The sequence below is a fragment of the Eulemur rufifrons genome, chromosome 28 (genome assembly GCF_041146395.1).
Source record: "Eulemur rufifrons isolate Redbay chromosome 28, OSU_ERuf_1, whole genome shotgun sequence".
Lineage (NCBI taxonomy): Eukaryota > Metazoa > Chordata > Mammalia > Primates > Lemuridae > Eulemur > Eulemur rufifrons.
In genome coordinates, this window is record NC_091010.1 from 4,510,917 (window position 1) to 4,526,800 (window position 15,884).

The 15,884-nt window shown below is 38.6% G+C and overlaps 2 protein-coding genes across 2 annotated transcripts; both read right to left on the reverse strand.

The window, feature by feature from the left end:
• Positions 1-623: 623 nt before the first annotated feature.
• Positions 624-1,553, reverse strand: LOC138376503 (olfactory receptor 6C74-like). The gene has a single exon (XM_069460862.1). It carries the CDS (start codon positions 1,551-1,553, stop codon positions 624-626), a length of 930 nt encoding a protein of 309 aa, XP_069316963.1.
• A 9,223-nt stretch (positions 1,554-10,776) lies between these two features.
• On the reverse strand, positions 10,777-15,085 carry LOC138376500 (olfactory receptor 6C74-like). Its single transcript, XM_069460858.1, has 2 exons — positions 15,074-15,085; positions 10,777-11,724 (listed from the first exon to the last, which is right to left on the reverse strand). The coding sequence occupies exons 1-2, from the start codon at positions 15,083-15,085 to the stop codon at positions 10,777-10,779; spliced, it is 960 nt and encodes a 319-aa protein (XP_069316959.1).
• Positions 15,086-15,884: the final 799 nt, after the last annotated feature.

A 15,884-nucleotide genomic window follows, 5' to 3' on the forward strand; every position in this document is an offset into this window, starting at 1 on the left:
TCTCAATAATATTTGACAAAGCTAAAAGATGATAAAGTGAAAGTGCCCATGTTAACAACCTGCAGTTACACAAAGCTGTTTATATCTCTAACATCAACACTTCCAAGGAGAGAACTTAGTAAGTTACTGCTGATTGAGTCACACAGACAGAAACAATTAATGAATTACCATTCACCTTTATAAGGTGCCTTCAATAAATACAGCAGTAAAAAAGGGGTTTCTATCTATTTGTTCTTAGGTATCAGAATGTTCCAGCATAAGACCATACCACAAACAGCAATTATTAAATATTATTCTTAACTTTCTTATCCTTATCTTAAAGACTTTGTATTATTTCATGTATGTACATTAGGCTTTATATAAGTGTTGTTTGAATTGAATTGACATTAGACCAATAAGTAGAAACCAAGAAAGATGATTTTATCACAATGTAGAGAACTAATCTGAATTTTCAAATATGAAAAACGTTGAATGGCAAGATAAGTGAGTATACATCTAGACAAATATTAGCATAACCGAGATGAACTTAGGCAGGGACTATATGGAGAAGATTTCCGCCACGGTGGGAAAGTGAACTAGATGACCAAGGAGCTCTATTTGCTGTCCAATGACCTATGATCCTATTATTGCAATTTCACCCTGGACAGAGCATCCCTCAGAGCTTGGTGAACCTGCTTGTTCCGCAGAGTGTAGATGACCGGGTTCAGCAGCGGGGTCACCACTGTGTTCACAAGAGCAGCCTCTCTGTTGGAGTCCAGCCTGTACCTTGGGTTTGGTTTCACGTATATAAAGACACAGCTGCCATACATCAAAGAGAGGACAATGAGGTGGGAGGAGCAGGTGGAGAAAGCTTTCTGCCGCTCCTTGGCTGACGGGAGACGCATGATTGTGACGGCTATGTTGCTATACACAATGATGGTTATCATGAGGGTTGCAAACAGGATAAACGAAGTGAGGCCAAAGGCCAACATTTCAGTAGATCTGGTGTCAGAACAGGAGAGATGAATTAAGGAGCCAAGATCACAGAAGAAATGAGGGATGACATTGGGGCCACAGAAGGACAGCTGGGAAACCTTGATGACCAGACCAATGATGACAAAGAACGACAAAGTATAGCAGAAGAAAACGAGAAGGAAACAAACCCTCGGATTCATGATGCTTGGGTAGTGCAGAGGTTTGCATATGGCCAGGTAGCGATCCAAGGACATGGCAGCCATGAGGAAGAAAATTGTTGCCCCAAGAAATAAAGTAAAAAAGGCTTGCGTGAGACAGTCAGTAAAGGGAATTATTTGCCTTCCTAAAAGAAAGATGACCAGCAGTTTAGGAATAACAGTGCTTATAAAAACACATTCACAGAAGGAAAAACTGCTGAGCAAAATATACATTGGTGTCTGGAGGCGATGGTCAGCCCAGGTGATGGTGATTATGAGTGTGTTTCCCATGACGGAGGCCAGGAAAGCCAGCAGGTGCAACGGGAACAGCACATTCCCCAGGTGCTGGACAGCAGGAAACCCCTCCAGGATAAACTCCTGGACTGTTATTTCATTCCTCATCTTTATGGTTTTGTCCATCTCTCTGTCTGTCATCGGCCTGCTTTGATCTGTTAGGCAGAAAATACTATCAGTGAAGAATAAAGAATTTCATGGATGGTCACTATTTAAAAAAAAAAAAAGAAAACACTGTTTCCTTGCATTTGCTATTCTGAAAAAGGAATCATCTTTTTATATCTTTTATTAAAAATTACTTGGACGTTTAACATTTTAAACCGTAAAAATTGAAGGTTTATTTTTTTGGTTTTGTTTTTGAGAATAAATTTTTTGTGTAGCTTAACTTTTCTGGAAAATAATATCTCCCAATAATACTCCATACAAGGTACACAATGTAAAATGAAATCATTATCTTTTGCAGACAAAAATAATAAAACTAACAGGTCACACTGAAGGCTGTCAACCCATAGAAAATATTCTTTCATGGGGTCACAGTGTAAGTTTCTGCACTTCAGCTATGACATGCATTCTCTGTAGCACTACTATGTACTGCCTTTAGCCCTCTGAAGATAGAAAGCGTGAAAAAGTCGTGTTCCAATTACCAAGTTCCAACCCTTTATTTCCTGAGATATGTTTAGCCTGAGTTCTTCACTCAAGACCCTAGACTGAGCAGGAAAGCTCACTCTCATAGTATCCATAGCTACCCATCGCGTGGGTTTAAAAGAAATCATGTCTAACAATCGAGGAGAAATAATGACTTCGTTGTGTAGCCTCAAAGCATAAACACACAATAGGTGAACCAAGATCCCCCTCCTTTATCAACCCAGCGAAATGGAAGTGTTTCCTTCTGCTATTAGTCATAAATCACCCTTAAACATTCCCTTTTTTGTGGAATATTGTTATGTTGGAAGTTTCCAGTGTGGTTGGAATCACTCCTTGGTGCCCACTGCAGTCACTAGGGGAACAATCATTGTTTAGTAAGCCAGTACCCAGCCAGAAACCAGAGGAACTGACACTGAATCTTTGGGGAAGGGGTCTGGGCTTCCGTCAGAAATTAGTGCTCTTGTGACTCACTCACCATAATTAAATTGTACTCACTTAGTTCTTGCTTTTGGCCAAGCCTATTGCTTTCACTGTATGTGATCCATAATACTGGCTTAAACATAACCAGCCTCTGGGTTAAATATTTGACCCATTAGATTGCAAATCATCACCATGGTCAAGTACTCACCAAGATGTAGCTCACAGGAAACATCGCCTTCGGTCATGTGCTTCTTTTTTCTTCCAACAAACCAGGATCTTTCTCCTACAATAATGGAAAGGAAAAAGAAGAAAGAACACTCTCACTTGAGATGTACCTATCTTTTACCTATACAAAAGTCAGTGGTTGGCTCATGTCTTAACTCAACAGGAAATTGTTAAGGCTAATCATTTTCAAGAAAGACACAGATTTCCAAACCCTGCAGAACAAATAGTTGCAGCTTTCCCTCATGCTGATCCTGATGATAAATCCTAGACCATTAAGACAATACAAAAGGCCCCAAATCTGCACTAGCATCTGCTGGAGTGACTCTTTAGAATTCCTCAGCATATTCGTATTCATTCTATGGGACATGACAACATGTCTATGGGACAGTCGATCACGAACAACATATTTGGTTGCTTGTGTGAATACAACCCAAATAGACTCAGAAAAAAGAGACAGCAAATGTCAAATTGCCTTGCTGGTGCCCCTTGGTACTCACTCTCCCATCAACTACTTGCTCTTCACCTTTCTGCATAGATGGCTATCATTGCAGTCAGAAGTGAAAATACATGTAAATGCCCTCATGTTATACGTACCACAGAATTATTTATCAACACCAATGAGGACACTAGGATCCCAACGTATAAACCCCTGGAAAATTCAGAGTTCACTAGAGGACAATGAAAAAAGGAAAGCAACTAAAAATCACAACAGATCCCAGGGGACATTAATTGTTCACTTTCACGAATGGAAAAATTCAGCGAAGTACATTGTAATCACCACATCACTGAGTATGGCAATATACTGCCATCATTCTCAGTGTCTGCACCGGCCTCTGTGAAAGTGGTCAGAGGTAGCTTTGGCATGCTTGCCCCGGGGTTATGAAATCTGTTAAATTCCAAACCACACTTGCCAACAAAGACAGGCTTTAACAACAAAAATGCTTGTTTACAATCAGGTTTTCTTTACTTTGTTTCTTGTTTTTGCTTTCTAACCCAACATTTGCTTTATGGATGTATACTTTACATACTATAAAATACCACAAATCTTAACTGTACAGACGGATGACCTTTTACATATATAAACAGCCAGGGATCCACTACTCAAATCTAATCAGAAAACATTTCTATTTCACCATTAATTTCTCGTGCCCCATCCTAGTCAATATCCTACACCAAGAGAAAACAATTATTTTTATTTCTGCCATCAAAAATTACTACTCCTTGTTGCTAAACAAAACCCAGGGTGTGATTTTTTCTTTCTGAACTGTCCTTTTTTTCTCAACATCTTTCTCACATTCATCTATGCTCTTTCATGTATCACTGATTTATTCTTTTCTATTGCTTTGTACTAGCCCACTGTATAAGTAAAACACAGTTTTCCACCCTTTCATTGCAGGACATTGGTGTATTTTCAAGGTCAGAGCTATTATGAATAAAGCTGCTATAAATATATGTACAAGTCTTTTTGAAGATATAACATTCATTTCTCTTGGGTGTATGACTTGATTTGAAAACGCTAAATTAACAACATATTTAACACTATAAGAAACACCAAAATAGTTTCCAAAATTGGACATAGGCTCTTAGTAGCAATGCATGAGAGTCTTCCAGGCAAGTAATAAGTTTGTAAATTAAATTATAGCATCCATGGCCATGGTCCCTGAAGGTCATGGTAACCAGGGGCTCAGATCACTCCAGCATAAAAATCAATATTACCCTAGAGGGAAAACAATCTAAACCCAGGTATTCTGGCCAAGGGTGAAAGAAAATCTAGACTAGATTCTGAGGGAAGGATATGATGTCCATACATGTGGCATTGCAACCGGTTGCAGCAGCAGGGCCCGTGCTTGCCACTTACTGCTGTAAGTCAGTATTTTGATTTTGATTTTTTTCATTTAATAAATGTGGCTAACCACTCCATTGAAGAATAAGAACCAGGACAGGTGGACTTCAGGTGGGGGGCCAGTGAATCTGATTAGTGTAACAGGCGGATCAAAGAACACACTGCCAGCACCTCACACATACAGCCTTGGCACTCACCATGACAGGCAACCTGTGGGTATTTACTGAAAACTCCTGCCAATCTGCCAGAGCACTATTTTCTGGCTGTGGGTGAACAATGATTCATGTACAAGTAAGGCCAGAAGGGGTGGAGAAACAGAAGCAATCCTCAATCAATGATGGGTGGAGAATCGGTAAATTGAACCTCAATAAAATTAAAAACATTTTCTCTGTAAAATTCCTCTTTTAAAAAGCCAACCTCAAAAGGTTACATATTCTATGATTCCATTTGCATTAGATCTTGAAAATGAGAACATTCTAAAAGTGGAGAACAGAACAGTATTAATAATTTCCATGGGTTTGGGGGCTTTTAGGAGGTGAAGGGGGTGCAGCTATAAAAAGGACACAGGAGGGATCTTTGCATTGTTAGAACTGTCCGGTACCTTGTCTGTGGTGGTGGTACATGAACCTAAAAGTCTGAAAAAATTATAACCAAGTACAAACACAGTCCCACAAGCCACCCCACCCCGAATATACATGCACGACTACAAGTAAAACTGGCAAAGTATGCAAAGAGATGGGTGTATTGTGTTAATGTCAATATCTTCAATGTGAGAGTAAACTATACTTTTTCAATACATTACCATTGATGGAAAATGGGCAAAGTGCGGACAGATCTCTATTTCTTACAACTACCTGTGAATCTACAATCATTTTAATAAAAACTTCAATTAAAGAAAAAAGATAGTTTAGAAGGTTTAAGTGATAATACTTCATATAAAATGTTACATTGCTTAATAAAGAGTGGATGTTCAATTTCTTACTCTAATGAAACAAAAATAATAATGCCAAATGCTAGGAAGAATGAGAAGAAACTGAGTCACTCATGCATTGCTGGTGGGAATGCAAAATTTCTCAGTAACTCTGGAAAACAGTTTGTCAGTTTCTTATAAAATCCAACATGCAACTGCAATATAACCCAGCAATTGCATTCTTAGGCATTTATCCCAGAGAAAAGAAAACTTAAGTACATACAAAAACCTGTACATGAATTTTCAGAGTAGCTTTACTTGTAGGAACCTATTGGAAACAGCCCTATGTCCTTCAACAAGTAAATTATTAAGCAAAATGTAGTACATGCATACCATGGAATAATATTCAGCAATAAAAAGGAATGAACTATTGATATGTGCAACAACTTGGAAGAATCACCAGAGAAATATAACATATGATAAAAGCCAATCCCAAGGGCTACATCCTGTATAATTTTACATGTACACACTCACACACAAACACATACACATATATGTTTATTTCTGAATATGGAAATTACAGAAAGGAAGAACAGATGTGCAACTACAGCAGGAGGGAAGTGGGTGTGGCTATAGAAGATCAATAGGAGGGATCCTTCTTGGGACTCAATGTCCTATATGTTGACCTTATCAATATCAACTTTCTGGCTATGTTATTATATTTTGCAAGATATTGCAATTGCAGGAAATGGGGTAAAGAGGATATGGGAATACCAAAACCAGGAAAGGATGCAATAAAAATAGAAAACTACAGACCAATAGTCCTTATGAATATAGATGCAAAAATTCTCAACAAAATCCTAGGAAATTAAATCCAGGTGCTTATCAAGAAAATAATCCATCACGACCAAGTGAGCTTCATCCCAGAGATGCAGAAATGGTTCAACATACGCAAATCTATAAAAGTAATTCACCACATAAATAGAAGAAAAAAATAAAGACCATATGATTCTCTCAATAGATGCAGAAAAAGCATTTGACAAAATTCAACACCCTTTTATGATACGAACACTTAAAATAGGCATAGACGGGGCCTACCTAAAAATGATACAAGCCATATATGACAAACCCACAGCCAACATCATCTGAATGTGGAAAAATTGAAAGCATTCCCACGTAGAACTGGAACCAGACAAGGTTGCCCACTGTCCCCACTGCTATTCAACATAGTGCTGGAAGTCCTTGCCAGAGCAATCATGCAAGAGAACAGAATCAAGCGTGTCCAAACGGAGACAGAAGAAATCAAACTCTCACTCTTTGCTGATGATATGATATTATATCTAGAAAACCCCAAGGATTCAACCAAGAGACTCCTGGTTTTGATAAATGAATTCAGCAAAGTCTCAGGATACAAAATCAATACACACAAATCAGAGGCATTCATATATGCCAATAGTAGTCAAACTGAGAACCAAATCAAAGACTCAATACCCTTCACAAAGCAACAAAGAAAATACAGCACCTAGGAATATATTTAACTAAGGAGGTAAAAGACCTCTACAGGGAGAACTATGAAGCACTGAGGAAAGAGATAACAGAGCACGAAAACAGGTGGAAAACCATGCCATGCTCATGGATTGGAAGAATCAACATTGTTAAACTGTCTATACTACCCAAGGTAATCTACAGATTCAATGTAATCCCTATTAAATTACCAACATCATTTTTCACAGATATAGAAAAAATAATTTTATGCTTTCTATGAAACCAGAGAAGACCCCATTTATCAAAAGCAATTTTAGGCAAAAAGAACAAAATGGGAGGTATTATTTACCAGACTTCAAACTATACTACAAGGCTGTGGTTATTAAAGCAGCTTTGTGTTGGTACAAGAACAGAAACACAGACCAGTAGCACAGAACTGAGAATCCAGATATAAAACCATCCTCATATAGCCATCTAATCTTTGACAAAGCAGACAAAAACATACTCTGGAGAAAATAATTCTTATTCAGTAAATGGTGCTGGGAAAACTGGATAGCCACATGTAGAAGACTGAAATAGGACCCACACCTTTCACCTCTCACAAAAATCAAATCACAGTGGATGACAGACTTAAACCTAATGTGTGACACTAGGAGAATTCTAGAAGAAAATGTGGGAAGAACTCTTATAGACATTGGCCTAGGCACTGAATTTATGAAGAAGACCCCAAAGGCAATCACAGCAACAACAAAAATTAATAAATGGGACCTGACTAAATTAAAAAACTTCTGCACAGTCAAAGAAACTGTCACAAGAACAGACAACCTACAGAATGGGAAAAAATTTTCGCATGCTATACATCCAATAAAGGGCTGATAACTAGAATCTATTTAGAACTCTGGAAAATCAGCAAGAAAAAGTCAAACAACGCTATCAAAAAGTGGGCAAAGGACATGAACAGAAACTTTTCAAAAGAAGACAGAAGAATGGCCAACAAACATATGAAAAAATGCTCAACATCTCTAATCATCAAGGAAATGCAAATCAAATCCACAATGAGATGTCACCTGTCTCCACTGAGAATCATCTTTATCAAAAAGTCCCAAAACAATACATGTTGGCGTGGATGCAGAGAGAAAGGAACACTCATACACTGCTGGTGGGACTGCAAACTAGTGCAACCTCTGTGGAAAGCAATATGGAGATACCTTAAACAGATACAAGTAGACCTACCATTTGATCCAGCAATCCCATTATTGGGCATCTACCCAAAGGGACAAAAGACATTCCATAAAAAAGACATCTGCACTCAAATGTTTATAGCAGCACAATTCACAATTGCAAAGAGGTGGAAAAAACCCAAGTGCCCATCAATACAAGAGTGGATTAATAAAAAGTGATATATGTATACCATGGAGTGCTACTCAGCTATAAGAAACAATGGTTATATAGCAACTATTGTATTTTCTGGTTAGAGCTGGAACCCATTCTACTAAGTGAAGTACCCCAAGAATGGAAAAATAAGCACCACATGTACTCACCATCAAATTGGTTTCACATATCATTGTCTAAAAGCACATTTAGGAATAACATTAATTGACTGTTGGGCAGATGTGGTGGGGGGACGGGATGGGTGTATACATACATAATGAGTGTGATACGCACCATCTAGGGGATGGACATGCTTGAAGCTCTGACTCTGGCGGGAGAGAGGGCAATATACATAACCCAAACTTTTGTACACCCATAATATGCTGAAATTTAAAAAAAGAAAAGAAAGAGGATATGATATATCACCATATTGTTCTTAAAACTGCATGTGAATCTACAATTGTCCCAAAATTAGTTGTTTAATTTCTGTTAAAAAGAGAGTTTATCTTTTTTTTTCTGAGGAAATTAAAGAAAGGCCATCCTAGGAAGCCTAGCTTTCTTCACTGCGATATTGGATAAAGATTAGGCTCAGAATCCCATCTTGTTAGAAGGGCTCAATCATCCCCTATGGACTTTTACAGTCACTTCCTCCTGCTGGATTATGGGTTTACTAGAATGCAGTCCAGAGTTCTGACATCCAAAGATGAAGGGGCATGTTCTCCACACTCCCAGAAGCTCTCTGCACTTAGACTAGTTCAGAAAATGCCTGCCTAACTTCGTGGTTTTTTTTTTTTTTCTTTTAGAGACAGGAGAGACACAGACACAGCTGTCCTTGGCAGAACATAACCACCACAACAGCTTATAGTCAAGCTATTCCCAACAATAAAACCTTCAATCACCCAACACTATCGGAAAGTCTAAGATCTTCTCTGACCAGACTGTGTCTTAACTACAATTAATTCTCAAGCATGAAAGGAAAATATGGACTTAAATCAGACACACTAAAAATAAAATCACTTTATTCTAAAATGTATTATCCTGGATAGAACTGGAGCACATTCTACTAAGTGAAGTATCACAAGAATGGAAAAACAAGCACCACATGTACTCACCATCAAATTGGTGTTAATTGATCAAGACTTAGTGCTCATACAGTAATAACATTCATCAGGTGTCGGGCAGGTGGGAGGGAGGAGGAAGGAATGAGTATATAAACACCTAATGGGTGTTGTACGCATCGCCTAGGGGATGGACACACTTGAAGTTCTAACTTGGATTGGGAAAAGGCAATATATGTAACCTAAACATTTGTATCTCCATAATATGCTGAAATAAAAAAAAATTTAAATCAAATAACACCATGCAGATGGAGACTCAGTGGTGACAGGCACACACTTTCCTCTACTACAATTGCCTTCGGGTGGGAAGAACTTCTTCAATGAACTTGTAAGTAACTGACTCCATTTTGATCCATTTTTATTATTAATGCATGCATTGTCATTTTAAACTTTTCTAATTATGAGTTCTTTTATTTTTGTTGCATAAAATATCAACCAGAATTTAGGTTAACCGAGAAGACACTGGCAGACCTACACAAAAAGCCATGTTAGGGAAGACATTTCTCTTGAACAGGAGGAAAGAATTTGATACTGGGACCTCCTACCTTTCTACAACTTATTGGGGCTAGGGCCTAGCAACATCAATTACAGGGAAACCATCCACAAATTTAAATGTTTTTCATTTTGTTTATGGTTCAAGGAAGGATTCAAGACACATTCCTCAATAATATTTGACAAACCTAAAAGAGATAAAGTAAAAGTGCCCATGTTAACAACCAGGAGTTACACAAAGCTGTTTATATCTCTAACACCAACACATCCAAAGAGAGAACTTAGTAAGTTACTGCTGATTGATTCACATAGACAGAAACAATTAATGAATTACCGTTCACTTTTATAAGGATATTATATGATGACTTCAGGCAATTTTCAAATCTTGCCTTCAATAAATGCAGCAGTAAAAAAGGGGTTTCTATCTATTTGTTCTTAGGTATCAGAATGTTCAAGCATAAGAGCATACCATGAACAGGAATTAATAAATATGATTCAAATTTTCTTATTCTTATCTTAAAGACTTTGTATTATTTCATGTATGTATATTAGGCTTTATATAAATGTTGTTTGAATTGAATTGACATTAGACCAATAAGTAGAAATCAAGGAAGATAATTTTTTCACAGTATAGAGAACTAATTTGATTTTTCATATTTGAAAGGCATTGAATTTCAAGATAGGTAGTACCCACCTAGGCAAATATTAGCCTAAGCGAGATGACCATAAGCAGAGAATATAAGGAGAAGATTTCCGCCACGGTGGGAAAAAGAACCACATGACCAAGGAGCTCTATTTGCTGTCCAATGACCTATGCTCCCATCATTGCAATTTCACCCTGGACAGAGCATCCCTCAGAGCTTGGTGAACCTGCTTGTTCCGCAGAGTGTAGATGACCGGGTTCAGCAGCGGGGTCACCACTGTGTTCACAAGAGCAGCCTCTCTGTTGGAGTCCAGCCTGTACCTTGGGTTTGGTTTCACGTATATAAAGACACAGCTGCCATACATCAAAGAGAGGACAATGAGGTGGGAGGAGCAGGTGGAGAAAGCTTTCTGCCGCTCCTTGGCTGACGGGAGACGCATGATTGTGACGGCTATGTTGCTATACACAATGATGGTTATCATGAGGGTTGCAAACAGGATAAACGAAGTGAGGCCAAAGGCCAACATTTCAGTAGATCTGGTGTCAGAACAGGAGAGATGAATTAAGGAGCCAAGATCACAGAAGAAATGAGGGATGACATTGGGACCACAGAAGGACAGCTGGGAAACCTTTAAGAACAGACCAGTAAAGAGGATGAAGGACAAAGTATAACAGAAGGAAACTAGAAGGAAGCAAACCCTCAGATTCATGATGGTTGGGTAGTGCAGAGGTTTGCAAATGGCCAGGTAGCGATCCAAGGACATGGCAGCCATGAGGAAGAAAATTGTTGCCCCAAGAAATAAAGTAAAAAAGGCTTGTGTGAGACACTCAGTAAAGGGAATTGTTTGCCTTCCTAAAAGAAAGATGACCAGCAGTTTAGGAATAACAGTGCTTATAAAAACACATTCACAGAAGGAAAAACTGCTGAGCAAAATATACATTGGTGTCTGGAGGCGATGGTCAGCCCAGGTGATGGTGATTATGAGTGTGTTTCCCATGACGGAGGCCAGGAAAGCCAGCAGGTGCAACGGGAACAGCACATTCCCCAGGTGCTGGACAGCAGGAAACCCCTCCAGGATGAACTCCTGGACTGTTGTTTCATTCCTCATCTTTATGGTTTTGTCCATCTCTCAGTCTGTCATCAGCCTGCTTTGATCTGTTAGGCAGAAAATACTATCAGTGAAGAATAAAGAATTTCATAAATGGTCACTATTTAAAAAAAAACAAAACAAAACACTGTTTCCTTGCATTTGCAATCCTGAAAAAGGAACCTTTTTTAAATATCTTTTATTAAAAATTACTTGGACGTTTAACATTTTAAACTGTAAAAATTGAAGGTTTAATTTTTGGTTTTGTTTTTGAGAATAAATTTTTTGTGTAGCTTATCTTTTCTGGAAAATAATATCTCCCAATAATACTCCATACAAGGTACACAATGTAAAATGAAATCATTATCTTTTGCAGACAAAAATAATAAAACTAACAGGTCACACTGAAGGCTGTCATCCCATAGAAAATATTCTTTCATGGGGTCACAGTGTAAGTTTCTGCACTTCAGCTATGACATGCATTCTCTGTAGCCCTCTGAAGATAGAAAGCATGAAAAAGCCGTGTTCCAATTACCAAGTTCCAACCCTTTATTTCCTGAGATATATTTAGCCTGAGTTCTTCACTGAAGACCCTAGACTGAGCAGGAAAGCTCACTCTCATAGTATCCATAGCTACCCATCGCGTGGGTTTAAAAGAAATCATGTCTAACAATCGAGGAGAAATAATGACTTCGTTGTGTAGCCTCAAAGCATACACACACAATGGGTGAACCAAGATCCCCCTCCTTTATCAACCTAGCGGAATGGAAGTGTTTCCTTCTGCTATTAGTCATAAATCACCCTTAAACATTCCCTTTTCTGTGGAATATTCTTACGTTGGAAGTTTCCGGTGTGGTTGGAATCACACCTGAGTGCCCCCTGCAGTCACTAGGGGAACAATCATTGTTTAGTAAGCCAGTACCCAGCCAGAAACCAGAGGAACTGACACCGAATCTTTGGGGAAGGGGTCTGGGCTTCCGTCAGAAATTAGTGCTCTTGTGACTCACTCACCATAATTAAATTGTACTCACTTAGTTCTTGCTTTTGGCCAAGCCTATTGCTTTCACTGTATGTGATCCATAATACTGGCTTAAACATATCCAGCCTCTGGGTTAAATATTTGACCCATTAGATTGCAAATCATCCCCATAGTCAAGTACTCACCAGGATGTAGCCCACAGGAAACATCGTCTTCGGTCATGTGCTTCTTTTTTCTTCCAACAAACCAGGATCTTTCTCCTACGATAATGGAAAGGAAAAAGAAGAAAGACCACTCTTCCTTGAGATGTACCTATCTTTTACCTATACAAAAGTCAGTGGTTGGCTCATGTCTTAACTCAACAGGAAATTGTTAAGGCTAATCATTTTCAAGAAAGACACAGATTTCCAAACCCTGCAGAACAAATAGTTGCAGCTTTCCCTCATGCTGATCCTGATGATAAATCCTAGACCATTAAGACAATACAAAAGGCCCCAAATCTGCACTAGCATCTGCTGGAGTGACTCTTTAGAATTCCTCAGCGTATTCATATTCATTCTATGAGGCATGACGACACAGTCCATCACGAACAACATATTTGGTTGCTTGTGTGAACACAACCCAAATAGACTCAGGAAAAAGAGACAGCAAATGTCAAATTGCCTTGCTCCTGGCCCCTGGTACTCACTTTCCCATCAACTACTTGCTCTTCACCTTTCTGCATAGATGGCTGTCAGTGTAGTCAGAAGTGAAAGTACATGTAAATGCCCTCTTGCTATATGTACTACAGGATCACTTATCATCACCAATGAGGACACCAGGGTCCCAAAGAACAAACACTTTGAATATTCATACTTAATTAGAGGACTATGAAAAAAGGAAAGCAACTAAAAAATCACAACAGATCCCAGGGGACATTAATTGTTCACTTTTGAGAATGGAAACATTCAGGGGAAATACACTGTAATTACCACATCACTGAGTATGGTAACATACTGCCATCATTCTCAGTATCTGCACTGGCCTCTGTGAAAGTCGTCAGAGGTAGATTTGGCATCGTTGGCCCAGGGTTATGAAATCTGTTAAATTCCAAACCACACTTGTCAAGAAAGACAGGCTTAAACAGCAAAAATGCTTGTTTACAATCCGGTTGTCTTTACTTTTTTTCTGGTTTTTGCTTTCTAAACCAACATTTGCTTTATGCAGGTATAATTTACATATTACTAAATGCCACAAATCTTAACTGTACAGACACAGGACTTTTTACATATATAAACAGCCAGGGATCCACTACTCAAATCTAATCAGAAAACATTTCCATTTCACCATTAATTTCTCATGTTCCTTCCCAGTCAATATCCTACACCAACAGAAAACAATTATTATTATTTCTAGCATCAACTCTCAATTCCAAGTGAAATTAAATTATTATGAACACAAAATTTAAGATGAAAATTTAAAATGTTTAAGATACAGCAAAGCAATCCTCCCAGCACTTGAATGTCAAATACAATTTTATCAGTTTCACTCTCCCTGATCAGGTGTTATGTTTCTATAGTATTTCCTCAATCAAATATGCTATTGTTCTGAGTTTGATTTTGTCTTCATACCACGGGATTTAGAATGTTTACTTTTCACTGATGTGGGAGGGGAGACTTGGCCTACTCTCTACCACCATCACCAATAAAATACCTGGCCAATGATAAAAAAAAAAAAATTACTTTTTCTTCTTCCTGAACAAAACACAGTATGTATTTTTTTCTTTCTCACCTTCCTTTTTCTCAACATCTTTCCTACATTCATCTATGCTCTTCCATGTATCACTGACTTATTCTTTTCTATTGTTTTATACTAGTCCACTGTAAAAGTAAAACACAGTTTTCCACTCATTGCAGGACATTTGTGTCTTTTTGAGGTCAGTGCTATTATGAATAAAGCTTCTATAGATATTTGTAAAAGTCTTTTTGAAGATATAACATTCATTTCTCTTGGGTATATGACTTGATTTGAAAACGCTAAATGAACAACATGTCTTAACACTATAAGAAACACCAAAATAGTTTCCAAAATTGGACACAGGCTCTTAGTAGCAATGCATGAGAGTCTTCCAGGCAAGTAATAAGTTTGTAAATTAAATTATAGCATCCATGGCCATGGTCCCTTAAGGTCATGGTAACCAGGGGCTCAGATCACTCCAGTATAAAAATCAATGTTACCCTAGAGGGCAAACGATCTAAACCCAGGTATTCTGGCCAAGGGTGAAAGAAAATCTAGACTAGATTCTGAGGGAAGGATATGATGTCCATACATGTGGCATTGCAACCGGTTGCAGCAGCAGGGCCCGTGCTTGCCACTTACTGCTGTAAGTCAGTATTTTGATTTTGATTTTTTTCATTTAATAAATGTGGCTAACCACTCCATTGAAGAATAAGAACCAGGACAGGTGGACTTCAGGTGGGGGGCCAGTGTATCTGATTAGTGTAAAAAGCGAATCGAAGAACACACTACCGGCACCTCACACATACAGCCTTGGCACTCACCATGACAGGTAACCTGTGGGTATTTACTGAAAACTCCTGCCACTCTGCCAGAGCACTATTTTCTGGCTGTGGGTGTACAATGATTCATGTACAAGTAAGGCCAGAAGGGCTGGAGAAACAGAAGCAATCCTCAATCAATGATGGGTGGAGAATCGGTAAATTGAACCTCAATAAAATTAAAAACTTTAACAGAACAGTATTAATAATTTCCATGGGTTTGGGAGCTTTTAGGAGGTGAAGGGGGTGCAGCTATAAAAAGGACACAGGAGGGATCTTCGCATTGTTAGAACTGTCCGGTACTTTGTCTGTGGTGGTGGTACGTGAACCTAAACGTCTGAAAAAATTATAACCAAGTACAAACACAGTCCCACAAGCCACCCCACCCCCAATACACATGCACGACTACAAGTAAAACTGGCAAAGTATGCAAAGAGATGGGTGTATTGTGTTAATGTCAATATCTTCAATGTGAGAGTAAACTATACTGTTTCTTTTTTTTTTTTTGAGACAGAGTCTCACTCTGTTGCCCAGGCTAGAGTAAGTGCCGTGGTGTCAGCCTAGCTCACAGCAACCTCAAACTCCTGAGCTCAAGCGATCCTCCTGTCTCAGCCTCCCGAGTAGCTGGGACTACAGGCATGCACCACCATGCCCGGCTAATTTTTTCTATATATATTTTTAGC

Excerpts from the sequence above, each read along its gene's own strand:
- LOC138376503 (XM_069460862.1), bottom strand. The coding sequence starts at position 1,553 with ATGAGGAATGAAATAACAGTCCAGGAGTTTATCCTGGAGGGGTTTCCT.